Source organism: Plecotus auritus, assembly GCF_963455305.1.
Source record: "Plecotus auritus genome assembly, chromosome: 3".
In the NCBI taxonomy this organism is placed as follows: domain Eukaryota; kingdom Metazoa; phylum Chordata; class Mammalia; order Chiroptera; family Vespertilionidae; genus Plecotus; species Plecotus auritus.
The window spans coordinates 208,764,309-208,784,801 of NC_137772.1; the positions used below are offsets into that span (position 1 = coordinate 208,764,309).

General features: G+C 35.5%; 1 protein-coding gene across 3 annotated transcripts in view; it reads left to right on the forward strand.

Annotated features, from left to right (window-relative positions):
• NEDD1 (NEDD1 gamma-tubulin ring complex targeting factor) overlaps nucleotides 1-13,851 on the forward strand; it is a 28,717-nt gene extending 14,866 nt beyond the window's left edge. Inside the window, exons 8-16 of one of the 3 annotated variants that reach the window (XR_013960226.1) lie at nucleotides 364-553; nucleotides 3,761-3,889; nucleotides 6,720-6,767; nucleotides 8,081-8,283; nucleotides 9,200-9,353; nucleotides 10,375-10,531; nucleotides 11,535-11,601; nucleotides 12,044-12,260; nucleotides 12,834-13,740. Coding sequence is in view for 2 of the 3 variants with exons in the window: in XM_080662073.1 (XP_080518199.1) it covers nucleotides 364-553; nucleotides 3,761-3,889; nucleotides 6,720-6,767; nucleotides 8,081-8,283; nucleotides 9,200-9,353; nucleotides 10,375-10,531; nucleotides 11,535-11,601; nucleotides 12,044-12,148 (1,053 nt within the window). In the remaining variant the exon portion in view is untranslated. Of the gene's footprint in view, nucleotides 1-363; nucleotides 554-3,760; nucleotides 3,890-6,719; nucleotides 6,768-8,080; nucleotides 8,284-9,199; nucleotides 9,354-10,374; nucleotides 10,532-11,534; nucleotides 11,602-12,043 lie in introns of all 3 variants that reach the window. The other 2 variants (XM_080662073.1, XM_080662074.1) reach the window with 2 other exon arrangements.
• The last annotated feature ends 6,642 nt before the right edge of the window (nucleotides 13,852-20,493 follow it).

The following is a 20,493-nucleotide window of genomic DNA, read 5'->3' on the forward strand; positions in this document are numbered from 1 at the left end:
TTTTTTATTTTACTAAATAAATCTAGCTCAGAATATAGAAATTTTATGTTGTCAGTCAAACACAGTGTAGTTTGGCTTCATAATCATTTTTATATAAAAAGCATTTAATATAATTTTAGTACAAAGCATTTGATACTTGGTTTTAAAACTATTTTTTTTAATTTTACTTAATTCTCATATTTCCCTCTTTTCATATTTTAAAAGGCTTTTTTGGTTGAGAGGGAAACTCTCAGCTATACTAGCAAGCTTAAAATTTGTAAGGAAAAATATACATATTTTTACTCTAATAGGGAATTTATAAAATATTAATAACAGTAGGGAGCATTAGAAACCTGAGCTTTTAAATATTCCATTACATTTCAGTCAGGTTTAAATAAAGACTCTTCAAGTAAGGCCTCAGCTGTGAACAAACGGACTGTTCCTGTGAGCGCTACTAGTGGGGGAGCTCAGAGTTGTGGAACTGTCAGGGAAGCCACTGCCCCTGCCACGGTTCTGCCACCGCCCATGACAACAGCCGTGGGGAAAGGCACAGTTGCTGCCCAAGACAAAGCAGGTAAGTGGTGCTTATATATAGTATTTGGAGTGACCCCCCACCCCAACATATATAATTATACTTCCTTCAGGAACCAAGAACTCAAATTCACTTGAGTATTTACATAAAATTATTAGTAAATATCATTGAAGAAGTGAACATTTTAACTTCAGCTATAAATTCTTTAAAAAATTAATGAAAAAGCATTTCTCTTAGTCTATTTAGTTGAACTTCTGTTGTAAAAGATATTGATTATCTTAAAAAAACAACTCAAATTATTCATTTTTAATACTAACTAGACTGGGTGACTTTACATTGTGTCTTCAGGTTAATCAGTAGAGAATGCAATTTTGATGTCATGATTTGATCTCTGAGGTCTTTTCTTTTTTTAAAAGCTATTAATGGCTCCTTTTATTTCGTATTTTAGAATGGAAGGTAAATCAAGTGATGAAATGAATGTATTTAATTAAATAGTGCCTGGCTCATATTAAGCCACATACTAGCAGTTTGTTAAATGAAAATATTATAATTTTAAATAAATTTTTTCTACGTTGATAATCAAGCATTTCTTAAAGAGGAATTTATTTAGACATTGTGAAGGTATAATATGATGATAAGCTTCCCCATACCTACTATAGAATATATTATTTGCCCGCAATAAAGATCATATTTCCTAAATTCCTAAAAACCTTCTGGTTTTTATTTTAAGAAATATGCTACACTGTCAACATGCAACAGATATTTTAAAAAGTCTACATGGTACATATGCCAGTATGTTTTCAAAATATTCTCATTAGAAATGGATGTACCCATCCATGTCTTTTTAAATTTTTAGGACAAGTGCTTGACATGGACAAAAATATTTGTTGGTGCCTTTTCAGTCAGAGTTTACTATTTCCAAGTATAAGCAAAAGTTTAATTTGTTAACATTCATAATGTGGAATGGTTTTTTTAAAGTTGTAAGTATATTCACTACAAATTTTCTGTAAATAGCTACATTGTCCTCCCATAGAAATTATTACATTACGTGGAAAAATAAATGCTATCTACTTAAAAGAAGAAAGTCTTTTTGAAAATTACTTTGAGTAATGTTTGCCAAAAAATGTTTACTTAACTATATTAAAATTGCCAATATTTTAAAACTTTAATTTACTATCAATTTTATGCATAATTTTCAAAAAGTAAACAAAATATTTTTCTCATTTACTGTAAATTTTATGAAGTCTGTATTTAGTTTTTAAGAAGGAGGCTATGTTTAACAATGACAGCATTAATTAGGAATTGAAGACTTTGGTCTGCAGGGTCACTGATTAACAGCTCTTTCCTAATTAGCAGTTTCTGGCAAAATGAATTTTTGCTCTGCATGCATAGTTAGAAATTCTGTTCATTAATTTTATTTTGAAATAATTTCAAACTTACAGAAAAGCTTCAATAATATATAAAGAACTCCTGAGCTCAACTGTCCAGCAGATTCGCCATTTTATAAATTTTGCCACATTGCTTCCTAAATTTCTCTCTCTCGCGCACACACACACACACACCCATTTTTTCCCCCTCTGAAACATGTAGAGTATATTAGGGTTAAGTCTCAGGTCTTTCACTTCTCACCAGGATGACTTTGGCAGTTTTCTTAGCCATTCTGAATCTCATTTTTCTCTTCCACAGATAATAACTTGTAGGGTTATTGTGAAAATCAGAGAAAAATGTATCAAAAGTGCCTGGCACATGGTGGGCACTCAATAAATATGGTGTGATTAATAATATTGTTATCATGATCATCATTATTACTATTATCATTTTAATCTTCTTGTGAAATCTGAAGTTTGACAGAAAGTTCATGTTGCTTCTACTAAAGTGGTCCTGATTTAGGTATTGAAAACAACCTCTGCAGTCTTGTTACTGCTGCTTATTTTCAGAAGGAAACAGCCATATAAGGAATGAAAAACGGCGCTCTGCCTTTTTATTGTCTATTTTACTATTCTCTGTGAGTTTGGGATTCTGGTTTCCTTCCTCTTAGTAAACTGTTGTGAGGTCAGTGAAGTCATTTGAGGTTGATAATGCCTACTAGAACAGTGGTCGGCACACCGCGGCTCGCGAGCCACATGCGGCTCTTTGGCCCCTTGAGTGTGGCTCTTCCACAAAATACCACGGCCTGCGTGAGTCTATTTTGAAGAAGTGGCGTTAGAAGAAGTTGAAGTTTGAAAAATTTGGCTCTCAAAAGAAATTTCAATCGTACTGTTGATATTTGGCTCTGTTGACTAATGAGTTTGCCGACCACTGGCCTAGAGCAATGTTAAGCTCCCCCTGTTAGTGAAGAAAAAGAAGAGGGAAAAATATCTATTCACTGCAAATTGGGGAGAGAACTAACATAACTTGAATCCTGCTATCTGATAGGCATTGTGCTACATATGCCTTACAGACTTTTTTTTATGATTATCATTTGTAGATAATCAACTAAGTTATATGTTCAGAATACTTTTAAGACAGAAGTAAATATATATATTATTTTAGAAAAAAATTCAAAATAATGGCTACAGTAACATGGTGGTATGTGAATAAATAAGTTATTTGATTTTGGGGGAGCCCATCATTCCATGAAAGTTATGGTTAAATGAATTATTGTTAAATTCTGCCCCCCCCCCCCGATGCTCACAGTTGTAATATTACCAATAATATGGGTAATACATTAATTTTTTTATTTATTCACAAAATCATATATTCTTTTAAAAATTATTTTAAAATTAATTTTATTGGGGTGGCATTGCTTAATGAAATTATATATTCCTTCAAATGTACTATTCTATGATACATCATCTATGTATTGCATTGTATGTTTACCACCCCAAATCAAATCTTTTGTCACCATATGTTTGACCCCTTTTATCCTTCACTACCCTATTCCCCACTCTACCCCCCTTCCATCTGGTAACTACCATGCTGTTATCAGTGTCTACGAGTTTTTTTTCTTTAAATTTAAATTCTTCATTGTTTAAGTATGACATGTGTCTCCTTTTCCCCTTATTGACTTCTCCCCGGCTGTTCCCATCCCCCAGCACATGCCCTCACCCCCCTACTGTCTGTGTCCATGGGTTACAAGTCATTTGGTTGATCTCTTACCCCTGTTTTTCTTTTTCATTCATTTGTTGCTTTCAGTTTTATATTTTTAGAACCTTGCTTCTGATAAATTTCTTTAGATGTAATAACATTTTTATATCTAATTTCTATAAGGTTTGTCTCGAAGCATCAACACAGATATTTTATCTAAGGAAACAGACAGTGGGAAAAATCAGGATTTCTCCAGTCTTGATGATACTAGAACAAGTAGTTTGGGGGACATGTTCTCACCTATCAGAGATGGTAAGTCTGTTCAGGTCAGAGGATCATGTTCTCTTGCTGGTAGCCTTACACTTTTATTCTGGCTAAGAGATGTGGGAAGCAGCTTCAGGATAACTCTTGTGACGACAGTTTGCTCATTTTCTCAATCCCTGGGGTGGTATTTTTTCCTTTGACATGATATTTTAGGTAACTATATTCCAAAATATATGCTGGTAATTTTTACATGGGAAATTTGCAGATAGCTCTGAAGTTAAAGCAAGTTTTGCCTTCATAGGCAATCTTTTACTTGTATTTACTTTTTTTTTTTAATATATCTTTATTGATTTCAAAGAGGAAGGGAGCAGGATAGAGCGTTAGAAACATTAATGAGAGAGAAACACTGATCTGCTGCCTCCTGCACACCCCCTCCTGGGGATGTGCCCGCAACCAAGGCATATGCCCTTGACCAGAATCGAACCCGGGACCCTTTAGTCCTCAGGCTGACGCTCTATCTACTGAGCCAAACCGGCTAGGGCTGTATTTACTTTTTAATAAATTTTTGTAAAATCTTGGGTATTGATAGATAAAATATATCTTCCTAACTTTTAAAAAACATTTGTTTTTGCGATTATTAATATTTAATTGGTATTCATTAAATGTTTTCATGGAGAAATATGGCTAAGTGATATATTGCCTCATCTTCTATACTGTGTATGAAACTACCTCACACACACACACACACTTCCCATTGCTAGTAGTTACTGCCATTTTTTAAAAAAAGCAAAAACTGTCAGCTTGTTGAATGGAAATATTATTTATCATTGTTGTTCACACTGTATGAACTAGGCCCATTGTTTGGCTGTGTTCTTTTGGTACTGACGTTCATTCTGTTAACCTTAATGGGATAGTTCCACTGCTAACAGGAGTTTTACCAATAATATGGGTGAATTTCTAGAGGATGTTTTGGCAGGTTTAAATACTCATACTTTTTGGCCTGTTAATTCCATTTCTGTAAGTTTACCTAAGACAATGTTCTGAAAAGCCCGAAAGCTTTGTATGTTTACTGTATAATAGTGAAAAACTGGAATGAATTTAAATGTCAACAATAGCAGGGTGTTTAAATTGTTACATGTGCCTCCGATCTTATAAAATTTCATTTTTTACTTCAAAATTGTCTGTTTTCCAAATTTTCTCCAATTAATTTCATAATTAGAAACAACAAATACATATGTGATTATATAGTATTACTGAGTGTCTTCTGCCTTACCCTAGCCTGAAAATACTTCACTTGCTAGGTCAAACTCCTTTATCTTCCACCTAATGAAAAAGGGAAAGATTCCTTTCTTTCAAGACAAAGCGAGGTCAGGATGCATAGTTAGAGGAAAGAGAGGAAGGATGGGGGTGAAGGAGGGAAAGTGGCTTGTGCTGGAGTTGAAACAGGTTTCGGAAGTAAGTGCCCAGTTGGGGACCTTGGCTTATGAGAACCCCTGGAGTTAACTATTGAGTTGAAGACTGTAGGAAGGGGCTTTGTGGAGGATTTTGAGTTATGAATGAAATCCTCTTTAATGGTATTCCAGATAAATAAAGAAATTCCCCTTTAATTACTTCAGCTATTTAAAAAAATATTAGTATATGAGCCATATGCCTTTCATTTATTAGACTTTTGTATTATTAATGAGAAGAAAACATGGATACTAAATATAGTATTGTTTTTATTATCAAGACAAGAGATTTGCAAGGATGAAACTCGACTAGTAAAAGGCTTAATCTGTTTTGGCTCAATTTCTTCATCTTTTAAATACTTCTGCTTTTGTTAGGGGAAAACTAATAACTTTTAAAAGTGTTTGTGTGCTATGCAATTACTAGGTATATATAATATATAATATATATGTGTGTGTGTGTGTGTGTGTGTGTGTGTGTATATATATATATATATACACACACACACACACACACACACGCAGATGGATGGAAGGATAGGATAGATGGACGATAGTCCTACTAATATGATAATCATTTATGACAATCAATTTATTGGCCATTAGAGTTTCTGGTGAATTTGACTATTTTTCTATTAATTCATTAAAATGGAGTTAAGCAATATTTGGTTGGTAATTGGTAAATGAATATTTCTGCCATTGAAATAAATTTTAATAAAACCTTAAAACCTTATGTATTTTATAGCATTGTATTGCTTGCAAAATGTTTTTATGTTATTTCAGTTGATTCTCAATAAAATCTTGTGAGATGGTTAGGACATTATTTCCTTTAAATAGATGCAGAAACTGAAGTTTAATTGTATTAATGTTTGTCCAAGGTCACAAAGCTATTAAGTGATATAGGCAGAACTGAATTACAGATCTTTGGTCCTCACTACCGTGCTTTTCCTGGTATACTTGGCTGTCTCATTAAAATAACTATCTCTATATATAAAAAGATAAATATGCAAAGTGTCCCCTTGGGAGTTTGACCAGGAGAATGGAAGTTTTATCTCTTGCTATGATGTGTACTGACCACCAGGGGGTGGCGCGGAACATGGCGGGCGACCAGTGGCAGTGTTAGGGTGCTGAGGGAGCGAGAGAAAGAGGAGGTGGTGAGGCAAGAAACCTGATCACCAGCCAGGCCTAGGGACCCTACCGTGCACGAATTTCGTGCACCGGGCCTCTAGTATCATAGGATTGTCTTTTTATATTTGCGCTGTGAAGCTAAAAGAATGAAAAGGGGAGTTTATGTGAGTACTAGCTTTAACTTTACTCAGATTTTCTTCTTAAAATTATTATCTTTGAACTCTTTGGGGAATGAATAGTAATTCTAAGTTGCTCTAGCATCTTTTTTATTGTCTTTTAAATTTGATTTTCTAATTTTCTTACAGATGCTGTGGTTAATAAGGGAGGTGATGAGACCATAGGCAAAGGAGATGGTAAGAACTATTGAGAAGTGTTTTAATGAAAATTGTAAGTGATATTGTGTTATCTATCCCTGTGTAACAAATTACCCCAACATTTTGAATTTTAAAAGAGCATTTATCATCTCATAAAGTGTGGGTTAAGCATGGCTTAGCTTGAGTGCCTTTGGCTTTAGGACTCTTGGTGCTTTAATCAGCGTGTCAACGGGGCTGCAGTCATCTCCAGACTTAACTGGGCAAAGATCTGCTTCCAAGTTCATTCATGTGTCTGTGAGCAAAGACATTAATAGGTTTATTCCCCTGTGGGCTTCTCCACAGGGAAGCTGACAACGGGCCAACTGGCTTCCCTTAGAGCTGGTGAGCAGGAGAGTGAGAGGGCACCCAAGATGGAAAACCACAGTGTGTTTGTAACATAAGCTTCAAAGGTATTCTCTTTGTTAGAAGCGAGTTACTAGGTCCAACCCACATTCAAAGGGAGGGGATTACTCGAGGGCATGGATCCATGCCAGAAGTCAGGGATCATTAGGGGCCTTCTTAGAGGCTGCCTGCCAAGACATATATCACAGTGTGAACCAAATGAATGCTTCCGTTGTCAAAAACTAATACTGATTAAAATGTCCATTGTGTTTTTCAGTTTTCAAAGTATTTTCATATACCACATCTCCTTTAAGCCTCACCAGTCAAGGAAATAGATATCATTATTCACAAACTAGAGGCCTGGTGCACGGTTTCGTGCACCGATGGGGTCCCTCAGCCTAGCCTGCGCCCTCTCGCAATCTGAGACCCTTTGGGGGATGTCGGACTGCTGGTTTCAGCCCGATCCTCCTGGCAGTCCGACATCCCCAAGGGATGTAGTAGTGCGTGAAGTGGCAGGTGGCTGGGGAGGAGCCCAAGCCCAGGCCGGGCAATGCGCCACTCCCGCTCATCACCGCCCCACTGTGCCTGCCGCCACCACCACTTGATAAGCTTGCTGAGCCGTGTTCCCGCTGTGGGAGTGCACTGACCACTAGGGGGCAGCTCCTGCGTTGAGCATCTGCCCCCTGGTGGTCAGTGCGTGGTATAGTGAGTGGTCAAATGGTTGACCCGTTGACCAGTTGTTTAGGGTTTTATATATATAGATTTGTAGATCAGAATGCAGTTACAGAGCGTTTTACGATTTTTTTTTGCATCAAATAAGGGCTAGAGCTGATAAGTGAACCTGATTTCTGTATCCAAATCCCATGTCTTTCCATCATATTAGTCTGTCTGTTGTGTTAAATGCTTTTGTTAAATATCCAACATTGGAGAACATCATATGCAAACACAGCTTTTTTCCTCCTCTTTTTCAGGCCTTGACTTTTTAACACAATTGAACTCAGTGTTTCCTCCAAGAAAAAATCAAGGAGCCTCAGGCACTTCAGTATTGCATTCTAGTCCCTTTAATGTCTTTATGGGATCTCCCGGGAAAGAAGAAAATGAACATCATGATCCGACAGCTGAACCTAAGAAAACGTATCCGGGAAAACAGGAACCTAAAGACTCCTTCAAACAGGTATCTGCCTGAAAGTGGTACTGAGCTCACTGTGTGTTTATCACTAGCAAGCATGATGAAGGCCGTCACTAGGAAGCAGGCAGCAGCCTTTGCATTTGTCCTAACTAGTGACAGTGCTGTGCACTCACTAGGTAGAAAAATACTCTTCAATCTTGGTGTCATGTGTTAAAAACTAAAGGATACTCTTGAAATCTTATCACTGGATATGATGAGGATAGCAACAGATGTCATACTCTATATTTTTTATAGGACAAGAAACTTGATATAGCTGTCTGTGTAGTAATATTTTATACCTGAATTTTTTAGGATGTATTTCCATTGTGGCAGAAAGCACCAAGTTGGTGGTCAAGGCAATTACTCTAAGTCTTAGAGTAAATTGGTGGTGCTATAATACAGTACTCAATATAGAAGTTAATTTATTATGAAAGGATTTAAAATGATCAAATATTACCAGGAAGGCTGAATCTGTTGTGCAGTATATCCATTTATTTTCATATTTATTTTTAGGATGATATTATAAAGATAACATTCAAGAAGTAAAAAATGTCTTTTAACTTATTTTTCAAATACTTCTGACTAGTTATAAATGAAAGGTTGGGGTGTTTTGTGTGTGTGTGGCGGGCGGGGGGGGGGGGGGGCTTTGTTTTTGCCTGTGATCGCTATTTTAAATTATATTCAACAGCCAGATGCTTAGTAAATGAACTTTTCTTTATCGTGCTATTATTGATATTGTTTTTGATTAGTAAACTTGATTTATTTGCCACTAGCCCTAGCAATTTTTTTCTCTTTCTATATCCCTTTTTATTTTCCCTTTACCTGGCCCTACCCACTAGATAAAAGAAAGTTGGTACAAATTATGTGGATGATATGGGTAAAGCCAGAATTTATATATTAATTGTTTATTTTAACTGTAAAGTTTGCAAAGTTGATCTCCGGTGCTGATACTGGAAGTCTAAATACCTCTCCATCATCCAACCAAACAAGAAGTCCTGAGAAATGTGAAAAGCCTGGAAAAGAAAAGGAAGCCCGGTTACCGTATGAACCCACAGTCAATGGATCCTCAGCTCCAAGTAAGTACACAAAATTTGCTAATATTGGAAAGTGTTAAGTTGGAAACCCTCACTATTTAACTTGAAAGGAGTGATCACAGACACAATTTTAAATTTTCAAGGAGTTTAAATGTTCAAGGAGTTGGAAATTTATTACATTTCTCTAGTGTAACCCTCTTACTAGAAGACAATAAAATGTATATGAATGATTAAATATAACCACATTTATTTGATACTCTTGGTGTGAATTTCATTTTCAATCTCATCTGTATGTCTTGATATCATATGGTACGGATAGGAATATGGTGTAGAACCCTGTGAAAATGGGTCAATTACCTAAAATTTGTCTTTTTTAAAATTAAGATGAAGATTTATTTGCAAAGATGTTCATCCCAACTGTATTTGTTTTTTTAATGTTATTTTTTGACTTGTCAATTTCAGTTGACATTCAATACTATTTTATATTAGTATCTTTTTCTCCCCCCATATTAAAGTCCTATTTGTAGAGTTAATACCACAGACCCTAAAAACTTGATCCACACTTACTAGTAAAGGGATATTAGATTCAGCTATAAGAGTTATCCATACAAACAACTCTTTGTGTGGAAGCAGCTCTTTTATATAGAAATCTGTGTTTTACCTTAAGGTTTCTCTAGATACATTGCATTAGCTTAAACTCTGGGGCTTTGCCTGTAGCACTACTTTACTCATGTACTCTGTTGGTTTATCTAGTTTGTGCTGAAGCTTGTCACATTCATCTTTTATAAGAGGTTTAGAGATTCTTCAAGATCAGTTCCTCTGTCGTATGTTACTACATTAGTCATTTGGCAGTTCATATATAGATAGATAAATGACTATTAGAAATAATGTCATAGAAAGTTTCTTAAGATTTGTATTCCAAACAGTGCATTTTTCTAAATGTCACAGGAACACTTTTCTTTACGAGTTTTTCAAGTTTTCTCATGCCAAATCTTACTTAGAAATGTTTGATGACTCTTAGTCCAAGTTGACTATTAATATTTTCTCCATTGTTTTGTTTTAGATCCAAAGTTAGCATCTTCTGTCACTGCTGGAGTTGCCAGTTCACTGTCGGAAAAAATAGCTGATACCATTGGAAATAATCGGCCAAATGCACCATTGACATCCGTTCAAATCCGTTTTATTCAGAACATGATACAGGAAACATTGGATGACTTCAGGTAGTAACCGTAAAACTTATAAACAACCCAATGCCAATTGACAGGAGAATGTATACATCAGTATAAATCAGTGAATTACAGATATATAGATCATGAATCTTGAAAATGTGATACTGGATTATTTTCTAAGGGTACACTACTCAAAACTACATAGTATATGGTACCCTTTTTGTAATGCTCAAAGCAAGCAAATTGAAAATGTATTCAGTAGAGAGAGATTCTATGTTATACAAATGTACTGTAAAGCATTTTTTTTTTTTTTTTTTTTTTTTTTTGCTTAAGCAAAATTCAGCAGAGTAGTATTGTCTTCTTTTTTGGGCTTCTCCCAAGAGTTTAGTGATGGAATCAGAGAGGAGCATACAGGAAGTTTCTATGATTTTGGTACTGTTCTAGCTTAGAAATTTTATGGTGGGTGACTGAGTGTTTCTTTTATTATTATACTTCATTCTAGTAGTTTTCATGTATTCTTTTGTAAGCATGAATTAATAGCATTTTATTGAATAAACTATGTTATAACCACCCAAATAACATCTTTCCATTTTATCTAGACACATTTTTCAATGGATAAAACATAGATAATAGTTAAAACATTGTAAGCTAGTATATTATCTGTATTTCATTGTAATACAAACCTGTGTCTTGATAATTTCTGTATTAAGGAATGTAGTGTAGTATAGTAGAAGTAGATAGCCTGGGTTTATATTTTAGGTCTGCTCTTTACTGGTTGTATGACTTTGGATAAGTTATAACTGCTCTATGGCTCAGTTACTTTATTAGTAAAAAGGAGGTAATAATTATAACTAGTGGTGAAGCTTAAATAAGTTCTTACATTTAAAGTACAAGAAAGTGCCTAACACATAGTAAACAAGTGCTAGGTGCAAGTGTAATAATAATTGCTAACACCCAATAATTTGAAAAATGAGAAAGCTTAAGTAGTTTCTTGAAAGATATAGAGTTGGTAAAACTGTTACAATTCTAACAAGTATTTTGTATTCTTCCCTAGAGAAGCATGTCATAGGGATATAGTGAATTTGCAAGTGGAGATGATTAAACAGTTTCATATGCAATTGGTATGTATGACACATGTTATTTTAAGTGAGTGTAGAGTTTTGGATCTGCAAAATCCATTAAAGGGCGATATAGTTGTTACTTGCTTATATCTAATTCCTGTGATAAATAAACAAGGAGTTTTAGAAATTTAATAAGTAAAATAGTTTTTAACTAGTCACCCTTCTTTTTAACATTTGATAGTTAAGGCAACTTTTTACAACTTATTTTCTTTAATAAATATGCAAAAAGCTCCTCAAATGTGCAAATATAGGCCTCCAAAATATGTTAGTTTTACTAGTGGTCTTTCATTTACATTAATAAAGTAACAAGAGTGGTTAAGTCTGAGGAATATCATTTAGCTGTTAATTGAACATGAGAGAAATGATAGCTGACAGTATGTAAAACATGCCAAATAAATGTGACATGCCAAGTAATTTAAAAAGCATTTTTGTCCTTTTCTAGAATGAAATGCACTCTTTATTGGAAAGATACTCAGTAAATGAAGGTTTAGTGGCTGAAATTGAAAGACTACGAGAAGAAAACAAAAGACTGCGAGCCCACTTTTGAAATTACACTGAATACCTTAATGTTTTTTAATTTGGGAAGTTTTTGGCAACACAGAACTACATGGAATCAGTGTTGTTTTTATGGCCTCTGGGAAAAATTTTCAAGTAAAAAGGTGATGGGATTTTACACCAACCACTGTTTTATTCTCTCTGACAAAAATATTTATATTTTTATATTAAAAGCTGTACAATGTGTAATTTGCCTATAGGAAAGTCAGTAGGATCTTTATTTTTCTGAAAGCTTTAGAATCTAAAGTTTAGATAGACACTAAGTGCCCTTTTTCATAAGACAATTGTGCAAAAAAAATAGGTTATGGGTGTTTTAAAATCACCTTTTTTAACAGATATATTTTTTGATTGACATTTGCCTTTCCAATTTTTTTTGGATGTTTGGGAATTAAAGAGTTTGATATGCATTCTATTTTTATGAAAAAAGTAATTTTAAAATGGCAATTGGTGTTTCTAAGCAATTGACTAATAAAACACAAGGTTAATTACTAATTATTTTGTTAACTTAATGAAGTCAAGTATGACTACTATTTATTATTTGTACATTTGATATGACAATTTTTTGGAATTTTGAGTTGCACAAATTATCTTTTATCTATTGCATTTATGTTATTAGATTGTACTTCTAACAAATCTCTGTTCTGGTTTGGTTTATTTTTGTTTTGTTTTATTTTTAGCAAACTTCTCTTTACCTATGAAAACTTCTAAGGATTTGAAAGATTTGACCAGAGCTGCATATCTACTAATTATCTCATGAATTAATAATAAGCAAAATTATACTACAGTGTTTTAATGAACATGATTCAACTTATAATCAGTGAAAATTTCATAGTAGATACTAAATATTACTGTATTATTGCAATTCTTTTTCTCCCAAATGAGAAGTGTGGATTTCTTTTTGTGGTTTATATCATTAACTTTTTCTAATTCTTTGTGTGCTGTATTTAACATTTTCATATTATTGACCTTACCATCAAATTTAGAAAGGGTGATTGTCAAAAGGATTTATAACTCTTTGACAGTAGGTGGATGTGTACATCTACCTGTTGTGATCTGGAGTTTTAATCATATAAGATTAGGCAGGTTATTGGCTTGTTTACCTTCTTGTAGTCTCTTGTCCCAAAGACTTAAACTATGTACCTTTTATATATTACTCCTGTCCAATTTTGACTTCTGAGATGAAAATACTAAACTAAAAGAGAAATTGAGTTAGCTTACTAACTTTATGATTTTCCAAAGCAATGGAAAATTTTAAGGATATTTTTAATAAGTATAAACATACTAATAACTACTTCAAGGAATAAAAACAGGAATACTACTTTTTCCTATTGTGGCTCAGAGAATACATTTGTATTGAAGCATAAAAGGGTGCTGCTGTGATCTTTTTTCCTGGCAGATTATGAAAGCATTATGACTTGTAACAAGTTTCCTTATATACCATTATCAAGCTGACTTAGAAAACAAAAGTGTGTTTTGCCTTCATGCTTTATTTAAATTCATTAATCTTTTTCCTGTTGCCTTTTTCTGTACATGCACTTGATGTTTATTGAAAGAGGAGGGATAAATAAAACAATTTTAGTAACTTTATGTGTATAGATGAAACATTTTTGTCATAGAATTTAAAAACTAAGTAAGCACAAACAAAATTTTTATATTTGGAAAACTTGAAATTAAATTTTTGCCTCTTACCAAGATGAAATAATAGGGATTGAGTTTATCCATCTGAAATTTTTTAAAGAGACAAAATATGTGAAACAGTTTTCAAATAATGGATATTTCACAGTATGGGACTGTGATCCCTGAGAGAGGAAAGCAGATATAGACCCAAGAAACTCAATGAACCTCAAGCACAAGAAATAAAATAACACCAGAGCACATCATAATCAAATTTCTTAAAACCAGTGACAAAGGAAAATTCTTAAGCAGTGAAAGTCAAAAGCACAGAGGAACAAAGATAATGTCAGAGACAGTGGAGCAACCTCTTTAAAGTACCAAAAGAAAATACCCAACTTAGAATTCTATACCCAGCAAAAACATCTTTCAAAAATTAAAATGAAATTAAAACTTCTTCAGAACTATAAAGACTGAAGGAATTCATCATAAGGAAATGTTAAAGAATGCCTTTAGTCAGAAGGAAAATGGTACCAGGTAGAAATCTATTCAAATGAGTGAAGAGCACCAAAAATTGTGTATATGTGAACAAATGTAGGATTTTTTTCTTACTTTAAATTATCTCTAAAGATTAATTTACTATTTAAAGCAAAAATGATAAGCTTTTGTGTGGTTGACACATAAGTAAAGCAAAATGTCTGATGACAATATTACTTGAAAGTAGTCTATGATAAAAATGTATAATGTAAAACCTAAAGCAATCACAAAAAGAAAAACAGTTAAAACTAATAAACCAACAAAGATAGTAACATATAGCCATAATAATCCAAAAGAAGGAAGGAAAAGAAGAAAGGGGAAAAAAAATAAGACAAAAAGAAAATAAATAGTTAAAATGGAAAACTTAAACAGCACTATCAATAACTACATAAGTCTAAATTATCAGGTACTCTTATTACATTGTCTTTTATCCAACTACTAGAGGCCCGGTGCACGAGATTTGTGCACTCAGGGGGATCCCTCAGCCCGGCCCGTGCCCTCTCACAGTCCAGGAACCCTCGGGAGCTGTCAGTCAGACATCCTTAGCGCTGCCGAGGTGGTGGAAGAGGCTCCTGCCACCGCTACTGTGCTTACCAGCCATGAGCCTGGCTTCTGGGGAACACAATGACCACCAGGGGGCAGCTCCTGCATTGAACATCTGCCCCCTGGTGGTCAGTGCACGTCATAGTGACGGGTCATTCCCAGTTCGGTTGATTTGCATATTAGCCTTTTATTATATAGGATATACTGAATCTGAGAAATTCACTTTAAATATAAAGACAAATCGTTTTAATATAAAATAGATAAATTAAAAATATATTGAACTAAATGCAAATGAAGACAAATTATCAAGCTTGTAGGAATCAGCTAAAGCAAGTACTTTCAGGGACATTTATATCAATAAATGTCTGTATTAGAAAAGGAAAGGACTCAAGTGACTTCAGCTTCCAACCTACTCTAGAAAAATAATAGCAATTGAAACACAAATGAAAGGATAAAGATTAAAGAAGAAATTTGCAATAGGAATCAACTGAGAAAATAAGTAAAATTAGAAGCTAGTTCTTTTAGATCAAAATGGACAAACCTTTAGCCAAACTGATGAATAAAAAAGACATAAATAATATCAGGAATGAGAGAAGTAACATTGCTACAGATCCTACAGATAATTCTGACAAAATGCCAAACTTAAATGGCTACACTGGTGAATTATTTCAAATGTTTAACAGGCAAATACTTTAATTCTTAACAAATGCTATCAGAAAATAAAGGGATAATTCCCTACTCATTCTTTAAGGCCAGCATGATTCTGATACCAAAGTCAAAACTACATTTCAATATTTATAAGCACATGAAAAAGTTACAAACAAAATTTTAGCAGTTTGAATCCAACTATGTATAAAAAGCATAATATATTTTACCTAGTGAGGTTTATCTCAAGAATGCAAATTTGGGCTAACATTAGAAAATTAAGGTAATTGACTATATCAGTGGTCGGCAAACCGTGGTTCGCGAGCCGCAGTTTGCCACTCTGTTGACTAATGAGTTTGCCCACCACTGTCACATACTACCCTTTACCTCGTTGCACACAATATGCCACAATTGCCTAATCCTCACAGCTTCCAACTACACGGTAATAGTCTAGTCCAGTGGTCAGCAAACTCATTAGTCAACAGAGCGGCAAACCGTGGCTCGCAAGCCACAGTTTGCCGACCACTGGACTATATTAACAGACTAATGCTATGGGTGATTGGATGCAACTCTTAGAGTCCTTGGATGAGGATGAGCGTACATTGCATTTGAGAGGAACAGGAATTATTGTGGGCCAGAGAGCAGGTTACAGTAGTACATAATTGTCACCAGTCCTTCACCTCTACTTTGTATTCCTGTCCTCTGCTCTTTGACTTTGCTGTTTCTGCTAAAAGTGGCGGAGAACATTTCCACACTTTGTGAACTTTGGATTTGGCTATGTGGCTTGCTTTGAACAATAAAGCCAAAAGGATGGTGTGCCAATTCCAAGTCTAGGCTTTCAGAGGTCTTAATTGTTCCTACGTGCTACCTTGTACTTCCAACATGAACATTAAAAACATGAAGAGCTACCTGGGCTAGCTGCTGGTCTCAAGAGGAACAGGAGACATGTAAAGCAGAGTTGTCTCAGCCAAGCTGCTCAGCCAAACCCAGCTAGCGCAGCCCAACTGACCATCAGACCTATGGGAATAAATGCCACTGAGGTTTTTTTTTTGTTTTTTTTTTTTTATGTTTTATTGATTTTTTTTTTTTACAGAGAGGAAGGGAGAGGGACAGAGAGTCAGAAACATTGATGAGAGAGAATCATCGATCAGCTGCCTCCTGTACACCTCCCACTGGGGATGTGTCCACAACCAAGGTACATGCCCTTAACTAGAATCGAACCTGGGACCTTTCAGTCCCCGGGCCGACGCTCTATCCACTGAGCCAAACCGGTTAGGGCGCCACTGAGGATTTTTACTTTATTTTGCAGCAGTAGGTAACTGATAAACATCGCGACTCACCTCTATTCCAGCTGCTGTTATTTAGAGCTTCATCATGCCTTGCTGAGATATTTGCAAGGGCCACCTGATTAGACCTCAGCTTTCCTCTATTCCTTCTTGTCTCTTGTTTACACCTCTACAAGAGTTGTCTTTACCCAAAAGGCAAATCTAATTATCTATAGGAAAAGGCCATGGTCTTGTGTGGCATCCTGGTCCTTCCTTAAGACTTGTCTTCTGCTATTCCACACACCCTGTCCCTGATATTCTAATCTCAGGTTCCAGAAAGCACCAGGCCATTTCATGGCCCTAGGCCAGTGGTCGGCAAACTCATTAGTCAACAGAGTGGCAAACTGCAGCTCGCGAGCCGCATGTAGCTTGCGAGCCGCAATTTGCCGACCACTGCCCTAGGCCATCACTCTCATTCTTCTCTTTGCTGGCAAACTCCTACAGATCCTTCAGAATACTTCTTACATATCACTTCCTTTGTCATATTTTTTCCATGACCAAAAAACAAGCATGCTGTCTCTGCATCCAAAAATTTATTTTCTACTCCTATTATAACTTTTATAGGATTGAGATGAGCCCTAGCCAGTTTGGCTCAGTGGATAAAGCCTTGGCCCGAAGACTGAAGGGTCTCAGGTTCGATTCTGGTCAAAGGCACATACCTCAGTTGCAGGCTCGATCCCTGGCTGGGTCGGGGCATGTGCAAAAGGCAACCAATCGATGTGTCTCTTCACATCAATGCTTCTCTCTCGGTTACTCCCCTCCCCCCCTTTCACTCGCTCTAAAAAAATCAATGTAGGAATATCCTCAGGTGAGGATTAACAACAACAGCAAAAAGAATTGAGATGATTTGTTTCCAGAGGCCATTTCTGAATGTTTTCTGTAGGTGTACTATCTAGTATGATGCTATGACCTCCATAGAGGTTCAGTATCATGTCTAATTTTATCCATTGAAAGGTGGAATAAATGTAGGGATTGTTATAAATTATTCATTCCTGTAATTCCTGGATGGTGTTTATGAGATATGTGATCAACTGGAAATTTGATTAACCGTGATCCTTCCTCTTTCACATATGTCAAATGATGGCATGTATTTTAGTAGGATAAATTTATGAACGTAGAAAAATGACAATAATGGTTGAAGATAGTTGACATGCCCTTGATGTAGATATTGTGAGTCCTTTTCAAGTGAAATCTGTTAACTCAACTAAAATTAAAATGTCAAAATTCAATCGTGCTTCATTTTGCATTCAGACAAATTGAATTTTTTCAAGATATATTTGAAGCACAGCTTATGTCAAAAGACACCTACTCTATTTGAATGCTAGTGAAATGAGAAAACATTTCCCCCACTCATTTTTAAAATCATACACATTAGATATCTATCTGCTAAAATGAGACTGAAGAATATCTGGAGGTCTAAATACTGCTACCATTATTGAACTCTTTTTAACAAAGGTAATGACTTTGGCAAAAAAAAAAAAGTTGTCTAAATTTAATAGGAGGGAACTGCTGGGACATGGCCCAGCGAAGGAGCCTGTGCAAAGAGCAGACCAGAGAGGAAGATGGGGCAGATCAGGAAGGGCTTTGTCAGACATGTCACCCATTCGTGACCTCATGTTATATAAATGCTTTTACCTGCAAACATCTCCTTTCCCACTCTTACTCATCTTTCAAGACCTACCTAAAATTACCACATTCTGTGGTGGAGCTTTGATCACTTCCTCAGGAGCTAGTAGCTATTACTGTCTCTGTCGCATGAAAATGTTTAGAAATGATTTTCACATCAACTTGTAGCTATTTGTTTGTTGACCTGCTTCCTTGCTTTCCTTGTGTCGGGAATCATGGCTGACTCTGCTCTGTATCTCTAGACCTGGATCTACAGTATGGGACTTGACACATAGTAGGTGCTCCATAAATTAAACTTAAATGAATGAGTGAGGAATGAAAATGGGCTGAGTAATAACAACATAATTGTAGAGAAGTAGAGCAAGAGAAAACAGGAAAACAACAGTGTGAACAGAATCCAATAACAGAATTTTTACAGAGTTTAATCAAAATGTGGGGATGGAAATGTAAAGGAGAATAGTTGTGAATAAGTCTACAAAGATCAGATGACAGAGCATCTTGAAATTTCCAGGCTAGAAAATACGGGCTTCATGGAGCTTTAAATCTAATGGGGAATACATATAAATAAAAAAAATTCAAATTTTATAAAGCTCTATAAAGGAAACATACAGTGTGCTATAATAACAATTAGCAAGGAAGCCTGTTCTAGCTGGGGTCACCTGAATACATGACATTTGAGTTGAGACCTGAAGGTTGAGTAGGAGTCAACTCTTTGAAGGTAAAGACTGGCACATGATCAGGTTGGAGAGGAAATTCAGAATCAAATCATGCAGAACTTTGCAGGCTACATTATCATTTTGGTCTGTATCCTATAAACCAGTGGTTCTCAACCTTTCTAATGCCACGACCCTGTAATACAGTTCCTCATGTTGTGGTGACCCCCAACCATAAAATTATTTTCGTTGCTACCTCATAGCTGTAATTTTGCTACTGTTATGAATCGTAATGTAAATATCTGTGTTTTCCAATGGTCTTAGGCTCTACAGCAGTGGTTCTCAACCTGTAGGTCGCAACCCACAGGTTGAGAACCACTAGCAGGGTCACCTAAGACCATCAGAAAACACAGATATTTACATTACGATTCATAACAGTAGCAAAATTACAGCTATGAGGTAGCAACGAAAATAATTTTATGGTTGGGGGTCACCACAACATGAGGAACTGTATTAAAGGGTCACGGCATTAGAAAGGTTGAGAACCACTGGTCTATTGTCTGCCATGCAAGCATACTTTTACCTTCAGTATAATTTTGGAATAATGGATGCTTTCATGTTGTGGTTCTCATTAGCTGCCTTATTCAGAGATTAAGTACTTTTTTTATTCAATCAATTTATTCATTCAGTTTATTCTGTGATTCGAAGTCCACAGTCTTTTATTGAAAACCTATGGGGCTTCAGAATTTATAACTTTTTATTTAATAAAGGTAAGAGTTTATATTCTTTATATTGTCTGGTGGGGTCTGTGGTGGCACCCTGTAATCACACACGTTAGTTGTTCCTTAGCAAAATAGAGGAATATTCACATTAAGTGGCATAAGTAAAGACTCTGAGTGACCTCATGTCCATGCAGGTCATGTCTGTTTTGTCACCAAATGAGCTACAAAGGGACCTTGCTTTTCAGAAGTATGGATTTGGAATCTCAGATAAGGGAATGTTTGTCCACGAACAAGGTGAACAAAATGTAGTGTCTGCCTTCAAAGGATACAGACACTCCATGTTTTCTTCATTAAGCCTTTTTTTTCTATTTGTTGTAAGCCAACTCAAATTTATTTAGATTAAACACAAAGGCAGCAATGACTTGTTGGTTCAATAATTGAAAAGTCTAGCAGACAGATTTTGGAAACTGCTGAATTCAGAGCTCATTTGGCTGGGTTTCTCTTTATTTTTCAAAGGCTTTTTGTTCCAAAGGTTTCAGTCTTTCTGTCTAGTGGCCTCTGTATGCTGTAGGTTAACCCTTTTACGGTGGCAGAGATGGCTAGAGCAGCTCATTCCATGCCTAAGTTTTCCAGGGAAGAAAAAGCACCCTCTTCCTGTTGGAGCACTCTGGGAAA